This window comes from Leucoraja erinacea, chromosome 35 (assembly GCF_028641065.1).
Source record: "Leucoraja erinacea ecotype New England chromosome 35, Leri_hhj_1, whole genome shotgun sequence".
In the NCBI taxonomy this organism is placed as follows: Eukaryota; Metazoa; Chordata; class Chondrichthyes; order Rajiformes; family Rajidae; genus Leucoraja; species Leucoraja erinaceus.
In genome coordinates this window covers 13,431,765-13,448,871 of record NC_073411.1, presented here as the reverse complement: position 1 = coordinate 13,448,871, position 17,107 = coordinate 13,431,765, and the positions used below count along the sequence as shown (strand labels likewise).

The 17,107-nt window shown below is 50.8% G+C and overlaps 2 protein-coding genes across 2 annotated transcripts; one reads left to right on the top strand and one right to left on the bottom strand.

Annotated features, from left to right (window-relative positions):
• Window positions 1–648: 648 nt before the first annotated feature.
• On the bottom strand, window positions 649–5,482 carry npy8br (neuropeptide Y receptor Y8b). Its single transcript, XM_055662393.1, has 2 exons — window positions 5,172–5,482; window positions 649–3,306 (listed from the first exon to the last, which is right to left on the bottom strand). The coding sequence occupies exon 2, from the start codon at window positions 3,139–3,141 to the stop codon at window positions 2,023–2,025; it is 1,119 nt and encodes a 372-aa protein (XP_055518368.1). The 5' UTR covers window positions 3,142–3,306; window positions 5,172–5,482; the 3' UTR covers window positions 649–2,022.
• Window positions 5,483–10,863: 5,381 nt separating this feature from the next.
• LOC129713395 (cytochrome c oxidase subunit 5B, mitochondrial-like) lies at window positions 10,864–17,105 on the top strand. The gene is made up of 4 exons (XM_055662423.1): window positions 10,864–11,040; window positions 15,040–15,110; window positions 15,829–15,928; window positions 16,883–17,105. The coding sequence occupies exons 1-4, from the start codon at window positions 10,911–10,913 to the stop codon at window positions 16,987–16,989; spliced, it is 408 nt and encodes a 135-aa protein (XP_055518398.1). The 5' UTR covers window positions 10,864–10,910; the 3' UTR covers window positions 16,990–17,105.
• Window positions 17,106–17,107: the final 2 nt, after the last annotated feature.

The window sequence follows — 17,107 nt, the reverse complement described above, 5'->3', positions numbered from 1 at the left end:
TCCATGTCACCCACCCACACATCCTCCACAGATGCTGCACCATCAGTGAGTGACATTTTGTTATTTGCCTCAAGATTATTCCATCGTCTGCAGTCTCTCCTGAGCTACCATCTCCAAACACCAGCTTCATTTTATGGCCATCGACCACTCTCAGCTACACACCATTTCCAGTGGCCAGGTTCACCAGGTTTTGGTCCCCTAATTTGAGGGAGGACATTCTTGCAGCGTAGGTTCACCAGGTTAATTCCCGGGATGGCGGGACTGACATATGCTGAGGGAATGGGTCGACTGGGCATATATTCACAGGAATTTAGAAGGATGAGATGGGATCTTAGAGAAACATATAACATTCTTAAAGGACTGGACAGGCTAGATGCAGGAAAAATGTTCCCGATGTCGGGGGAGTCCAGAACCAGGGGTCACCGTTTGAGAATAAAGGGGGGGGGGATATGAAGGAGTGGCCAGGGTGCGACTTGTCCTTGATAAAGTTGCAGCGAGTAAGAGTGACATTGTTCCATTCCTGATACACGTGACGAGTTAACACACTTGAATCCCGACTCAGGTTCAGAAATCCCTGCCATCTTACACAGACGGTGTCTCGTAGAAATGCAATGAGGAATTGAATGAGGAAAACTGTACATGCAACTTGGTGTGGTAAATTTTAATAGACATTGATCTGTCATAGTCAAGAAATTTAATTAAACAACAGTTTTTTTTCTGTAGATAGAAGAGAAGGCAATTTAAAATATTTACAATTCAGACACTGAGGACAATTGACTGAGGGGAAGCGGTGAGCTCCAATGAGGATAAGTTTGCCCTCACGATTCGAGCTCCCACCCCCTAACTCACAGCACCCGCAGTCTCTCACAGCGGGAGACCCAGAACCACATCTTGCCCCCCTGTAGAGGGGCCTGAGTTTGGAAAAACCGCAGAGGGTCCATTAAATGTTCTCATGCATTTTCAGGATGCTTTTATTTAACTGCTCTCCCAACTCTCAGCACTTTTCTCCAGGCAAGAGATTATGTCCGGGCTGCTCATGGTATTGTTTGTTTAACCCAATTCCCCAGTGGTTCTGTCGTAAAGGAAGTGAGTTGCCAAGCCTTTCTGTTAGGCCTGAGCTGAGGTCTTCCTGTTAGGCCCAGCTTGAGCTACTGAGCCTTTCCATTTGGCCCACCTGGAGTTACTTGAGCCTTCCTGTTAGGCCCAGCCTGAGTTGCTTAGCCTTCCTGTCAAGCCCAGTCTGATTTACTGAGCATTTCCATTAGGCCCAGTCTGAGTTACTTGAGCATTCCTGTTAGGCCCAGCCTGAGTTGCTTAGCCTTCCTGTCAGGCCCAGTCTGATTTTCTGAGCCTTTCCATTAGGCCCAGCCTGATTTACCGAGCCTTTGCCTCCAGGCCTTTTCTCAATGTTGAGAATGTGGAAACGCCCTGCCTTCGCAAGGCACAGCTGAGCCTCACAGATCTGTAAAGTGAAGGATGTTTTTTCTCCTTTCACACGGGGAGGCCCAAAGCCAAGCGACCAGGCTGAACAAACATTGCACAAGGTGATAGGCAGCATGCAGCCCGCAACATTGATGTGGCTCCATCTTCACAGTGGGCAAGCTGTCAATAAAAGTCGGCACTATCAACGTCCTTGACTCCCTGGGTTGAGCAGGGACCACCTGGTACTTGTAGACCACTCTTGGGGAGCAGCCAGCCAGGGACCGGGGCTCAATAAGTCTCGAACACAAACCAGGTTGTTGAGCTCACTCTGGCCTGGACAACAATTGTTAATGCAACAAGTGCCGTCACATCTACATCAGAGGTGAAGTCTCTCTTGTTGCTCCTCTCCAGCTGTTCTGCCTCCGGCCTTTCGTCTGTTTCATGGTGTTCAGGGTAGATGATTCATCTGACCATTGGGCCTCTGCCAAGAGGTCCACCATGGTTTAAAGTGGCGGCCAGTGACCTGATGCAGGGATCCTCTGGGCCTGAGATGGACGGAGGAGAGAGGTGAGGTCAATGGTCAAGTGACCCAGGGAAGGGTCAGACATTGTTGTTGGTGCAGCCCAGGTGCAGGGAGGCTTTGGAGAGCTCAGTATTGACGGTGGAGAGGGGGAAGGTCTCGTACCTCTCCCTGGGGCCACTGCAACGACACTGGTACAACATGGCCTTCACCTCCTTCTGGAAGTTGGCGTTGAGGAAGCCGTAGATGACGGGGTTGACGCAGGTGGACAACATGGCCGTCAGGTGGCAGAGGGAGAAGATGAGGTTGTGGTGGCAGATGGATATGGCCTCGTAGTCCCAGTCGTAGACGGTGTTAAAGACGGTGAGGGGCATCCAGCAGAGGCCAAAGGCCACCACGATGGAGGCCAGCATGATGTTGACCCTGCGGCTGTGACTGACCTTGTGGTGACGGTCACCCCGTGGCCGGTCCACCATCTCCTTGCGCCGCCGCAGCCTGAGGAAGATGCGGAAGTAGCAGGTGAGCATGAGGAGCAGCGGGAGGCCGTACTGGAAGACAAGGAGGCTGGTGGTGTAGGCTAGTTTCTGCCCCTCAGACGACCAGTGCTCCACGCAAGCCACCTGGTCAGCCACGCTGTCCGGGAGGAAGGAGATGTTGGTGTAGGGCTCGCTGGTCAAGACGTTGAATGACACCAAGGGCAACGAGATGAAGCAGCCCACCAGCCAGCTGAGGACAACCGCCAGATAGGCATGTCCCACCGCTGGCTTCCAGCCCGTGGGGTGGATGATGAGTTGGTGCCTCTCTAGGGCGATGAGGACCAGGGAGAGGACAGAGACGGTGATGGAGGTACACTGCACAAACGGGGTCAGCTTGCAGAGCAGCGAGCCCAAGATCCAGCGGTCCATCATAGTGTAGATGACAGTAACCGGCAGGCAGATGAGAGAGACGAGAATGTCCGAGCAGGAGAGGTTGGCGATGAGGACATTGGTGACGTTACGCATCTCCTTCTGCCGAGTAATGACCAGCACCAGGCAGGTGTTGCCGACCACGCCCACCGCCATGATGGCGCTGTAGGCCAGGAGCAGGAAGGTGGTGCTACTGAGAGAGTCTGGGCAGAGGGGGAAGCTCTCCATCAGCAGCGAGGAGTTCAGCCAGGAGACCCTCCCAAACCTGCCCGTTATGTTCAACCTCCAATCCATCCTCCCGGCCGGTGAGCGGATCGTCCTCCACTGGCCTCCGTCCGACCCTCCGTCTGTCCTTCAGCCCATCTCCCACACCGCCTCCTCTTCACCTGAAGCAAGAGCGCCCGCGGACAGGCCCTCACCACCGTGTCTGTCGTCTCCCCAACATCTGGGTGGGATCTCCTGAGTGGGAAGAGCAAAGGCAGTCAGTTATTCCCGATTCACAAGAGGCAGGTCCACAGACATGTTCCCAACGTTGGGCGAGTCCAGAACCAGGGGCCATACACAGTCTTAGAATAAAGGGGAGGCCATTTAAGACTGAGGTGAGAAGAAACTTTTTCACCCAGAGAGTTGTGAATTTGTGGAATTCCCTGCCACAGAGGGCAATGGAGGCCAAGTCACTGGATGGATTTAAGAGAGAGTTAGATAGAGCTCTTGGAGCTGGTGGAGTCAAGGGATATGGGGAGAAGGCAGGCACGGGTTATTGATAGGGGATGATCAGCCATGATCACAATGAATGGCGGTGCTGGCTCGAAGGGCCAAATGGCCTCCCCCTGCACCTATTTTCTATGTTTTTATCTAAATCCGATTTGATCCTAACCTCGGGTGCTCTCTGCGTGGAGTTAGCAGGCTTGCATGGAGTTAATGATGTTATTGGTGGGATTTGTGTAAATTTGAATGTGAGTACAGACTCTCTCTGGACTGATGTGCCCATGTGTTTGTGTCGTGTATGACTCAATATTACATTTAATGATTAAGAAAGAACTGCAGATGCTGGAAAAATCGAAGGTAGACAAAAACCTGGAGAAAGACAGCGGTTGAGGCAGCATCTATGAATGCTGCATAGATCATAGATCATAGATGCTGCCTCACCCGCTGAGTTTCTCCAGTTTTTTGTCCACCATATTACATTTAAAGTGTGTTAGAAGGAACTGCAGATGCTGGTTTACACTGAAGATAGACAGAAAATGCTGGAGTAACTCAGCGGGACAGGCAGCATCTCTGGAGAGAAGGAACGGGTGATGTTTCATCGAAACATAGAAAATACGTGCAGGAGTAGGCCATTCAGCCCTTCGAGCCAGCACCGCCATTCAATATGATCATGGCTGATCATCCAAAATCAGTCCCCCTGTTCCTGCTTTCTCCCCCATATCCCTTGCTTCCTTTCGCCCTAAGAGCTAAATCTAACTCTCTCTTGAATACATCAGGTCTAGACCCTTCTTCAGACATTTAAAGTGATGTTTGAAAGATGCAGGGGAAATGTGTGGTGGACAAAAATGAAGGGGAAACTCAGCGGGTGAGGCAGCATCTATGGAGCGAAGGAAATAGGTGACGTTTCGGGTCGAGACCCTTCTTCAGACTGAAATGTGAGGATATGTTTTTAGACATGGTATCATTGCCCACAAGGACAGGATGGAACTAAATACTAAAGGATCTTTAAGGTGAGAGGAACAAGGTTTAAAGAAAATATGTGGGGCACGTTTTGGGTCGAGACCCTTCTTCAGAGGGACATGGATTAAGTGCAGGTAGATATGTGATGGTCTTGGCAACAGGTTCGGCATGGACATTGTGGGCTGAAGGGCCTGTTCTTGTGCTGCACTGTTCTATGAATGTGTTTGTTTTAGTTCCAACATCTGCAGTCTCTGTTGACTTCAGGTTTTTTTTAAGGAGAATCGAGAGAAATTTATTCAAAGAGCTGCAGAGAATAGGCAGGAAATGGAACAGACCAGCACTCTGCAAAGGGCTATCATCGACTAGATCGGCCAAATGGCCTCACTTCAAATTGTAGCACGGCAGCACCAGGAGTCCATTCCTCTCTCTGAGCCCGTCACTCGGGGATAGGAGGCGGCCTTTCCGCCCCATTTCGCAGGAAGAGCCGATACTAGCCCCCACCGTCATTAAATAAGACCGGGAGGCCATTCGTCCCATCAATAAACACATTCCAGGGTAGCAGAAGGACGCCTCGGTCGCCCGGGAGGGGCAGGGGCAGGGGGAGGCCGATCGGCCCGTCGAGGCTGTACACAACACATCCACTGCAGTATCCTTACCTGCCGAGGTGTCCCGGCTCCGAGAGTCGGCGGCGGCGGCTTCTTCTACTGGAAGGTGCGGTCTGCGCGGGTTCCCAGGGCGGAGAGGGAGAGGGAGAGGGAGAGGGAGCGGACACGGTGTGTGTGTGTGTGTGTAGACTCGGACGCCGCAGTGTGCGTGCACGGTGCGGGCGCAGGGTCCCTGAGGACCGGGGTTGGAGCTCTCTCTGCCCGGCCTGGCCTGGCCCCGCTCCCCGCTGAACGGACCCTGCAGCCACCGAGCCCGGCTTGTTGTAGCCCACGCACCGGGCACCGGGCACCGGGCAGCGAGACGCCCCCTGAGCGGGTAAACACCTCCCTCCGTCTCCAATCCCCACCCCCCTTCCAGCAGCCAGCCTCTTAAAGACCCACCAATCTGCTTCAGACAGTGAAAATAATCCCCCCTCCTCCAGTTCGTAGACAAAGGCCCTTCGGCCCATCTTGTCCATGCTAACCAGGTTGCCATTCTGGGCTAGAAGTACCATTTGGCCCATATCCCTCTCAATCCTTGGGTAAAAAGAGACAAAGTACTGGAGTAACTCAGCGGGCCAGGCAGCATCTCTGGAGGACATGGATGGGTTTTAGATTGGGACCCTTCTTCAGTCTTAAGAAATGTCCCGACCCAAAACGACACTTATCCTTTTTCCCCAGAGAAGCTGCCTGTCCCACTGAGTTACTCCAGCACTTTTGTGGGGTTTTTTTACTGAAGATTCCAGCATCTGCAGTTCCCCCGCCTCTCTCTAAATCCTTCCCATCAGTACCTCGGTCCAAATAAAAGTCGTTATTGAACCTGTTTCAACAGCTTCCTCTGACAGCTTGCCCCAGATATAGACGCCTCCTCTGAGTGAAAATGTTGCCCCTGAGGTTTCTCTTAAATCTCTCCCCTTTCACCTGAAGCCTGTGCCCTCTAGTTTGGAATCCTCTACGCTGGAGAAAAAGACTGTGAGTGTTCTTGGTTCTTGGTTTCCTGGTCCTCCAAAAATATTCCAAATGGAATTTAAACTGGAGGTGGTGGAGGGTGGACTTAAGCAAAAGAGGGTTCTTGGGGGGAAAAAAGAGCTACCTTCAATTTAGTTGTGTCTGGTCGGGTAACTGTGGGAGGGTGGAATGGTCATGAAGGAACTGCAGATGCTGGAAAATCAAAATAATTCTGAAGAAGGGTTTCGGCCCGAAACGTTGCCTATTTCCTTCGCTCCACAGATGCTGCCGCACCCGCTGAGTTTCTCCAGCATTTTTGTCTACCTATGGTAGGGTGAAGACTGTTCACCTCCACCGTGCCCCTCATGATCTTGTGCACCTCAATAAGGTCACGACGCCTCAGCCTCCTAAGAAGGCCCAGCCTGTCCAACCTCTCAGGCCCGGGTAACATCCTGGTGAATCTCCTCTGCGCCCTTTCCAATGGAATCACACCCTTCAGAGGGAAATTGATCAAACATGGACCATGTGTGTGTAGGAAGGAACTGCAGGTGCTGGTTTAAACCGAAGATAGACACAAAATGCTGGAGTATCTCAGCGGGACAGGCAGCATCAATGGAGAGGAGGAATGGGTGACATTTCGGGTCGATGCTGCCTGTCCCGCTGAGTTGCTCCAGCATTTTTATTCCATCTTCGATTTAAACCAGCATCTGTAGTTCCTTCCTACACACACAAGGCTCCTTACTTTTTGGACTTACTACTTACAATTGGGACTAGCTTAGATGGGCACCTTGGTCGGTGTGGAGGGAGGGAACTGTTGTAATGCTCCATGAATCTTGTCCCTGAAGATCAGCCTGCACCTCTCATGAGGGATAAACCCTTTCCTCCATCTCCTTCACCCTCATGGATAATGTGGAAACATATAAGATTGTTAAGGGCTTGGACACACTAGAGGCAGGAAACATGTTCCCCATGTTGGGGGAGTCCAGAACCAGGGGCTACAGTTTAAGAATAAGGAGTAAGCCATTTAGAACGGAGACGAGGAAACACTTTTTCTCACAGAGAGTGGTGAGTCTGTGGAATTATCTGCCTCGGTGGGGGCCAGTTCTCCGGATGCTTTCAAGAGAGAGCTAGATAGGGCTCTTAAAAAATAGCGGAGTCGGGATATGGGGAGAAGGCAGGAACGAGGTACGGATTAGGGATGATCACATTGAATTGCGGTGCTGGCTCGAAGGGCCAAATGGCCTACTCCTGCACCTACTGTCTATTGTCTATTGTCTAATGTGGAACATTCACACTCGTTTCCCCGGGGTCTAAAATTAGAGGGCACATGCTTATGGTGAGAGGGGAGAGATTTAAGAAGGGACATCAGGGGCAACCTTTTCACTTGGAGGGTAGTCTGTATCTGGAACGAGCTGCCAGTTTAAGCTGTATACAATGACGGCCTTTGTGTGGATGGAGATATGGAACCCCTCCCCTCATTCCCACCACCAGCCCCTTGTCATTGGGGGGGACTGAGTCTCGGCCCCGCACACCCCTCACCCGCAGAGGGGATCTGTTACCCCTCCCCTTGCCCATGGAGGTGAATATTGCCCCAGCCACCCTGTCCAGGCCTTCGGAAAAGTGATGCCTGCACTCATTTATCGAGAGTCAAGAGTTTTTAATTGTCATATGAACTTGGCAAGGGAACAATTAAATTGCGACTTGCTGCAGCTTAACAGACCCGTTAATGCAAAATACACAAACAAATATACGATAATCGATGTCAGGAAATTAATAATCAGTAATACTGCATAACCAGACCATCACCATAATAGTGCAAAACTATTTTTCTCTCTCTTGTTTGCTGGATGAGGAAGAGACCCAACCTTATATATATATATTTTTTTTTTTTAGTTTACAGATACAGCTTGGAAACAGGCCCTTCAGCCCACCGAGTCCGCACCGACCAGTGATGCCCGCACATTAACTCTGTCCTACTACTAGGGACAATTTACACTTATACCAAGCCAATTAACCTACAAACTCATACATCTTTGGAGTGTGGGAGGAAACCGTAGATCTTGGAGAAAACCCAGGCAGTCACATGGAGAACATACAAACTCCATAGAGACTGCACCGAGAGTCAGGATCGAACCCGGGTCTCAGTGGTGCCCGAACCACGCCTGCCGTTGGGGATAGGCCACGGATCGTCGGGATTCAGACGATGGAGTGGTATGGGACAGGCAGAAGAGACTAGTTTAATCTGGCATCTTGTTCGGCATTGATATCACCCAAGCGAAATATGAGGTTCTGTTCCTCCAATTTGCACTGGGCCTGTCTGAATAGTTCAATGTCGAGAACACATTCCACTCTGGCGCCAATGTTAAAAGCAAAGAGCATCATCTCAGGTTAATTAATCTCTTCCAATTCTAGATTTCAAGTGATATTTGTTGTCTTTTAGCCAAGATTGGTCTAAGTGAAACACCCCATCAGACTGAAGAAGGGTTTCGGCCCAAAACGTTGCCTATTTCCTTCGCTCCATAGATGCTGCTGCACCCGCTGAGTTTCTCCAGCATTTTTGTGTACCTTCGATTTTCCAGCATCTGCAGTTCCTTCTCAAACATTAGACACAAAAAGCTGGAGTAACCCTGTGGGACAGGCAGCATCTCCGGATAGGAATGGGTGACGTTTCGGGTCAATACCCTTTTTCACGCTGAGTCGTGGGAGGAGGAGATACGGAGATAAGGAAGTGTAAGTTGTGAAACCAAGACATCAAAGGGGATGTAACAAGGAAATTGTAGAGCAGCTTATTGTTACCTAGGAGAAGGTGACAACGAAACATACAGAGATAAAAATGAATCAGGAGGACAGTCAGACTGGTCGGAGAACTCGGATGCGGGACGGATGGAGAGGGAAAGCAAGGATTACTTGAAGTTAGAGAGGTCAATGTTCATACCGCTGGGGTGTAAGCTGCGCAAGTGAACTATGCTCTGACAGTGGAGGAGGCCCAGGACAGAAAGGTCATATAACCATATAACAATTACAGCACGGAAACAGGCCATCTCGGCCCTTTGTGGGAATGGGAAGGGGAGTTGAAGTGTTGGCAATCAGGAGGTGAATGAATACTTTATTGTCACATGTGACAATTCACAGTGAAATTCTTTGCTTGCACACCCAAGATATGCAAATAGTCGACACATAAAGGGTGATTACTAAGTTACAAAGTACCCCCGTGCCATGTCCCCCGTTGTTCTTCCCTCTCTCCCCCCCTCCACAACGGTCCCCCCACGCCGGCTCCTCTATTGTCCATTAGGTTTAGTAGCCGGACTGAGCGGAGGTGTTCGGCGAAACCATCGCCGAGCCTGCGCTTGGTCTCACCTGGAACAGCGGCTACAGTAGATGAGGTTGGAGGAGTTGTGAATCTGTGGAATTCTCTGCCACAGTAGGCAGTGGAGGCCAATTCACTGGATGTTTTCAAGAGAGAGTTAGATTTAGCTCTTCGGGCTAAATGAATCAAGGGATATGGGGAGAAAGCAGGAAAGGGGTACTGATGTATTTAGGAAGGAACTGCAGATGCTGGAAAATCGAAGGTACACAAAAATGCTGGAGAAACTCAGCGGGTGCAGCAGCATCTATGGAGCGAAGGAAATAGGCAACGTTTCGGGCCGAAACCGGGGTACTGATTGTGGATGATCAGCCATGATCATATTGAATGGGGGTGGTGGCTGGAAGGGCCAAATAGCCTACTCCTGTCCTACACCTAGTTTCTGTGTGCACCACTGCATCATCGAGAGCATCCTTACCAACTGTATCACAACTGTATGGCAACTGCTCTGTCTCCGACCGGAAAGCACTGCAGAGGGTGGTGAAAATTTCCCAATGCATCACCGGTTCCTCGCTCCCCTCCATTGAGTCTGTCCAGAGCAAGCGTTGTCTGCGAAGGGCGCTCAGCATCGCCAAGGACTGCTCTCACCCCAACTACAGACCGTTTACCCTCCTACCATCCGGGAGGCGCTACAGGTCTCTCCATTGCCGGACCAGCAGGTCCAGGAACAGCTTCTTCCCTGTGGCTGTTACACTACTCAACAACGTACCTCGGTGACTGCCAATCAGCCCGCCCCACCGGACACTCCTTCCACCAGGAACAAAATAATTGCACTACTATGACTCTATGCACGTAAATATATTTATTTATTGCTCATATTCTATGTTCTCTCTTCTAGGGAGATGCTAACTGTATTTCGATGTCTCTGTACTGTACACTGCACAATGACAATAAAGTTTGAATCTGAATCTGGTGTGCCTATGTTTCTATGCAAGTGAACCTCAAGATTCAAGAGAGTTTATTGTCATGTGGCCCTGACAGGACAATGACATTCTTGCTTTGCTTCAGCACAACAGAATATAGTAAGGCTGTGGGCCGCACTAGGCCCGGCGCCGCCCGTCGCTGGGCAACCGAGGCGGGAGGGCGCGGCCTAGTCTGACGTTGGGCGGCGGGTCACGTGCTCCAAGTTAGTGACGCAACGCTGGGCTGTTGACGTGACGTCGGGCGGGGTAAGGGAGAGCCGCTGACGTAACGACGCGCGCCGGGCGGTTTACGTGATTACGTCCACCAATCCGGTGACGCAACGCTGGGCTGTTGACGTGACGTCGGGCGGGGTAAGGGAGAGCCGATGACGTAACGACGCGCGCCGGGCGGGCGGGTTACGTGATGACGTCCACCAATTCGGTGACGTAACGACGGGAGCTTGGGCGGGGCACGTGACCGCGCTGAGGCCCCGCCCCCGGGAGGGGGAGGTCACGTGTCGCGGTGCGAGGTGCAAGATGGCGGCTCGGGCAGCGGCGGTGTTGGGTTTGCTCGGCGGGCGGCGGGGCCTGGGCCTGGTGGCTACTCGAGCCCCCGGCTCTGCCCTGGCTATGGGCCGCAAACACATTCGGGGGATGGCCTCGGGCGGTAAGTGAAGCGCGGGCTGAGGCGGCGCTGGTAGGCCCGGGCCTGAAGGTCACCCGGCGGAAATAGGAGGTGAAGCGCCCGAGGAGGAGGAGGTGGGGGTGGGGGAGGACCATGGGGGGGAAGGGGGGAGGGAGTGTTTTGGAGGACCATAGAGGAAGGGGTGGGAGGACCATGAGGGTGGGAGGGAGAGGGGGGGGGGGGGGTTTGGGAGGACCATAGAGGAAGGGGTGGGAGGACCCTGGGGGGGGGGGGGGTATTTTTGGGAGGACCATAGAGGAAGAGGTGGGAGGACCATGGGGGGGGGGGGAGGACCCTGAGAGGAGGGGAAGGGGGGGGGGGTGTTTGGGAGGACCATAGTGGAGGCGGTGGATGGACCAGGAGCGGGGAGATGGGAGGACCATGGGGAGGGTGAGGACCAGGGCAGGACAAACATGAGGGAGGGTGTGGGGATGGGGAAGTGAGGGGTGAAGAGAGTTGGCAGGGTGGTTTGGGTGGTGGAGGGATGGGTTTGAGGGGAGAGGAGGTTGTGGAGTATAGAATATTATCATGAACTATCATGAAGAAATTGCAATGGATCATAGACTCAGCGTTTCTGGCTAAACACGATTGGAAAGGCTTTGCAGTCGCCATGCCACTTCCCTGCTGAACTGCCCACCATTTCTTTGGAGCTGCTGCCACGGGTGTTAAATTGCCCGCCATCTTTCACGGCTGGAAGGGTAAGGCCACTGAGGTTTGGTCGGAGCCGTTGTTGTTTGCGACACGGAGCTCTGTCTCCTGCATGCTGCTCTTGCTGTGAATCTGCACGATGGCATCTCCCTCTGGTGATCCTGGTGAACCAGGGTGCTTGTGTGGCTTCATGGTAATCAGGGTGGGAGCAAGGATATACTGGGCTGTGAGGTTAATGGTTGCAGTGGGAAAACAATGCTGGTGCCCATGGAAGCTGTTGTGGGAACTTGGATGTCTGCTGAATTCATGGCACTTGCTGTGTGGTTTGTGCCTCGCAACAGGGTAGAGATGTGGAATTGGGACATCAGTCCCCACCAGGGCTGTGCCCATTCATTTTGTTTAAGGAGGAACTGCAGATGCTGGAAAATCGAAGGTTGACAAAAGTGCTGGAGAAACTCAGCGGGTGCAGCAGCATCGATGGGGCGAAGGAAATAGGCAACGTTTCGGGCCAAATCCCTAGGGTCTATTTCCTTACCTCCATTGATGCTGCTGCACCCGCTGAGTTTCTCCAGCACTTTTGCCTACCTCCCATTCATTCTGTGACTGTTCACTCACCACAGACCTCATCTGGCACGTGGCGGATGTGCACTGGTGCTATGTCTATTGAATATTGAAGTCCATCAGCTAGAATCCCAACAAGAAAGCCTTTCACCGTACCTCAGTACAAGTAACAATAAACTACCATGAAATCCCCTCTGTTCGTATCACTGATGTTCAGCATTCATTATTTATCCATCAGCTGAGCGGTTAACACCAGGTTTCTGTTCACCTTTCATCTAAAGGCAGTAGAGCTGGGGTACAAGGCAGTGTTGAGGGTTAGCTGGACCACCACGTGTGATGGCTCTGACTGTGGCCCCACCCGCGGTAAAGAGGTTCTGCATGTTGCCTGTGAGTTTGACATGACAAGTGATACTAATCTAGACACCTGTCCCCGGATATTTACACCTGTCCCCAGATGTTTGTAATCTAGACACCTGTCCCCAGATGTTTGTAAGGAGGTCTTTAGTAGTGACCAAGTTTTCCGTATCCGTGTCTGGTGCTGGGGTTGGTGGTCTGACCATTGTACCTACGGCGAGGTTTTAACATAGACGTGAGGCAGTTTGTGGAAGGTACAGAGGGTTGCTTGTGTTGGTGTGGGTCGGCTGGCTGGACCACACGCCATTGTGGTGATCTCGTGGTTATCATTGCTGATATTGTTGCTTTAACAAAGGTTTATGCATGGTGGGAATGCAAATGAAACTGATTTCTAGATTGCTAGTTTGGTCACGGATCCTGCACACTGCCATGACTGCGCATTCTACGTACTGCATTTTGTCAGGTGGCCAGCCTTGGTGACAGAGGGAGCCGTGTATCGTGCCTGGTCTGCAACCGAGGGCAGGTGGAGGAGTCTTTGTTCTCTGTCTGCACGTTTGGCACCTGAATTGTAAACTTGAGTCCATCACAACTGAGATTGCCCCTGCCTATAGAGGATGTTCCTGGGACCTAGAGTGACGAGAGCTACACGGGAGAGCAGAGAACATCGTTGTGGTTTCCCTCGTGTCCGCGCGCACACACACACACACACACACACACACACACACACACACACACACACACACACACACACACACGCACCCACACACACACACACACACACACGCACGCACATCTCTATTGCTGATGAGGCTTTGGGCCCATGGTTGGATGAGTCAGTGTTTAGACCACAGCTGGTATTTCTTTATTTCCTGTCAGAACAAACCTTTCACAATGCACTCATGATCTGAGGCTGTCCAATCTATCATCATGGAGATATTTTGAACTCCTTAAGGCTTTAAATTGAGAATAAACTTTCCCAAACTAAACTCGAATGAGGCAAGGTCAAGCTTCCAAAGTCCTGTCGGTTGGAACGGGGGGAACGATTGCAGTAGCAACCGTTCTCCAGAGTTGTGGAAAGGAAATGTTGCAATTTTCCATGTTGCAGCGGTTTATACAGTAATTACTCTGACAGTCGGGGGCAGCGACACAAGCAGGCATGAAGTAGGTGTAATGTTGGCGTTTAAAGCCTGCTTTCTGTGTGTGGTGCAATGTCGGTTGCAGTGAATTGGTTACAACATTAAGAGTTTTCACATCTGGGTTGTCAGGAGCAACAAAAAATGAGCCTTCTTTTTTGCCACTTGGTAATCGAATTAATTACTATGATCTGAGAGATGGAACTGCAGATGTTGGAATCTTGAGCAAAACACAAAGTGCTGGAGGAACTCAGGGGGTCAGGCAGCATGTGTGGTGGCTGTGGACAGAATATATTTTGGGTCGGGACTCTTCAGCCTATGAACTGCGATTGGTTACAGCAGAGGAAATGTGTAGGAAGAAACTGCAGATGCTGGCAACTCAGTGGGACAGGCAGTATCTCTAGACCAGTGGTTCCCAACGTGGGGCGTACGCCCCACAGGGGGGAAATTTGATTTTTAAGGGGGGCAATTGAGCGCGACTGAGGAGGTCTGGGTCCAAATTTTCGATTTTTATTTTTTTGGATTTTCCATCAGGTAAACATATGTAGTTTATGTTTCAGATGTTATTTTGAGTAAATAATTTTTTGGGGGTAAAAAAGGTCTTTATTGTGTAGTTATTACATAATCACCGCGCCATCGCTCTTCATGCACGTCGCACGAAGCGCGCGAGGTCATGGGAGAACCTTATTTATTGAATTGGATTTAGAAATGCGATTCAAAGAGCTTTTGCTAAGTTACCCTTATAATATCTATTTCCTCCGTTTTCTCTCAAGGGAAAGCAATCCATTTTCTGAGAATTATTTATTTGTCTGCTCGTGCTAAAATGAGTGGTGCAAGCAAGAAGAAAGTTCGTCAGTATTCAGAGGAATATTTAAAACTTGGTTTCATACCCGCTGTCCATGATGAACGGTCTCCTTTCTGCCTCTTATGATAAGAATTATATATCACCACATGGGGGGGGGGGGGGGGCATCAGGATTTTAGAGGTGATTAGGTGGGGCATGGCCAAAAAAAGTTTGGGAACCACTGCTCTAGAGAGAAGGAGTGGGTGACGTTTCAGGTCGAGACCCTTCTTCAGTTACAGCAGAGGCAGCTCGCCTGACACTATCTCCCACTCGGGCATCGGTATGAGTGTTGATTCATTCAGTGGTGTTCTGCTGCTGTGATGTGACAGGTTCACTTACTCCCAGATCGACACCTTGTGTTGCTCGTGCCTCCATGCCCCCTTGCTGACTGCATGAACATTATTACTGGCCTCTTGACATGCTTTCCCTTCTGAACTACAGGCATCCCAACTGATGAAGAACAGGCAACAGGATTGGAAAAGATCATCATGGAGGCTATGAAAGCCGGGAAGGTACGTAAGGAACTCTGGCCATTTCCTTGCAGACGCTGTCTGAAGAAGGATCTCGACCTGAATTGTCACACATTCCTTCTCTCCAGTGATGCTGCCTGTCCTGATGAGTTACTTCAGCAATTTGTGTCTCCCTGCAAACGCTGGTGATCCAAAGCAGTCCAGACGAGAAGGGAAGGAGCCTGGGTTTGTCGAGTGCAGCTAGTGGCATGGGCCCTGTAGATTCACTAGGCTTTGAGCGCTTGGGGCAAGATGTGTGGACATAGCTGTACTGCCTGGTGGTCACAGGTCCTTCACGCTTGGTATAATCTGCCTGGTGGGTTAATTGTGGGTTAGCTGGACGGGTGCCTGGGCTGTGTCCACTTGTAAAGGATTCTCAATTTTATGGATTCCACAGATTGAGTCTGAAATATGTTTGCATCATTTATTTCCTGAGAGAATTAGCTAAAAAACGATTTGATGCAAGATCAAAATGGCACTCTCAAAATGATCACAATCAGTGGTTTCCTCCCACACTCCAAAGACGTACAGGTATGTAGGTAAATTGGCTTGGTAAATGTGAAAATTGTCCCTGGTGTGTGTAGGACAGTGTTAATATGCGTAGGTTGCTGGTTAGTGCGGAGCCGGTGGGATGCAGGGCCTGTAACTGGGTGAAGGTTCAGTATTTAGTGACTGCCTTGATGTTGAGGCAGACAGTGACTATCTCTGTCGTTCCTTACAGGATCCCTACAATGTGCTGAAACCAAAGGAGTACGCTGGGACAAAGAGTGACCCCCACATTGTCCCATCCATCACCACCCAGAGGATTGTGGGCTGCGTGTGTGAGTAACATTATCCATTGGTTGCTGTTACCGGACGTGATGTTTGTTGAGTCACAGGTGCCCGTGTGCTCAGGATCCGAGCCCAGGCAGCACTGGTGTGGGCAGGAACACTGATGCAGATGGACACTGAGTTCAGTAGCACCAGCCAGTGTGGGGATACCTCCCACAGCTGATAGTCATTGTCCTGGTGTTGACCAGTGACCACCTTCGACCAAACCCACCAGAAAAAAACCACTTCAACCCAATTCCAGCTCAAATCAGATCATTCCATCCTGACTGACTGGAAAGTTGGCTTGTCTTCTAGCAGCCCGAGCTTGCCCACTAGTGGACTGTACAAGCATTGCAATATCCAAGCCCATGTACCCTTGCTATTCATGCCTGGATAGTGGGGGCCCTGTCAATGCAATCCGCTGCCTGTCTCACTTTCCCTTGTACCTTGTGTGTATAACTCGTGAGGGTTCAGTCGCTAGTGTATCGTGTTACTACCTTGAGGATGAAGCAGACTTTCTCAATCTCAGGGATTATGATTTAGTGAATAGGAAGGAACTGCAGATGCTAGTTTACACTGAAGATAGACACAAAACGCTGGAGTAATTCAGCGGGACAGGCAGCATCCCTGGGGAAAAGAAATGGGTGACGTTTCAGGTTCAGAGTCTGGAGAAGATCTCAACTCGAAACGTCACCCATTCCTATCCAGAGATGCTGCCTGTGTATAATATAGTGAGACTGAAATAAGCAGAGTGTAAGAATCCAGGGTGCAGAGATGAGGGTGCCAACACTACTCAAGCCCACTGAGGGATTTGAACGGGGATATTTAAATGATAAAGGTGATTAAGGAAAGCATTTGCATCCAACCATTCAAGGAGCGGTAGGAAGTATGTCCAAGGGTGTTTTGATTTGGTACTGCGGTGATATGTGGTGGTGCCGACACTAATGGAGACTTTGTTCCTGTAGGTGAGGAGGACAACACTGCAGTCATCTGGTTCTGGCTTCACGAGGGCGATGCCCAGCGCTGCCCATCCTGTGGGGCTCATTACAAGCTGGTTCCTCACAAGCATTGAGTGGAGCTGCCTTCATGGTTCGGGACCTGACGATCACCACTCCGTGGGCATCTATCTGCCCGGTGTATTGTATTGTTTACACAAGTATAAAATATTAAATAAATCTTATGTCCACAGC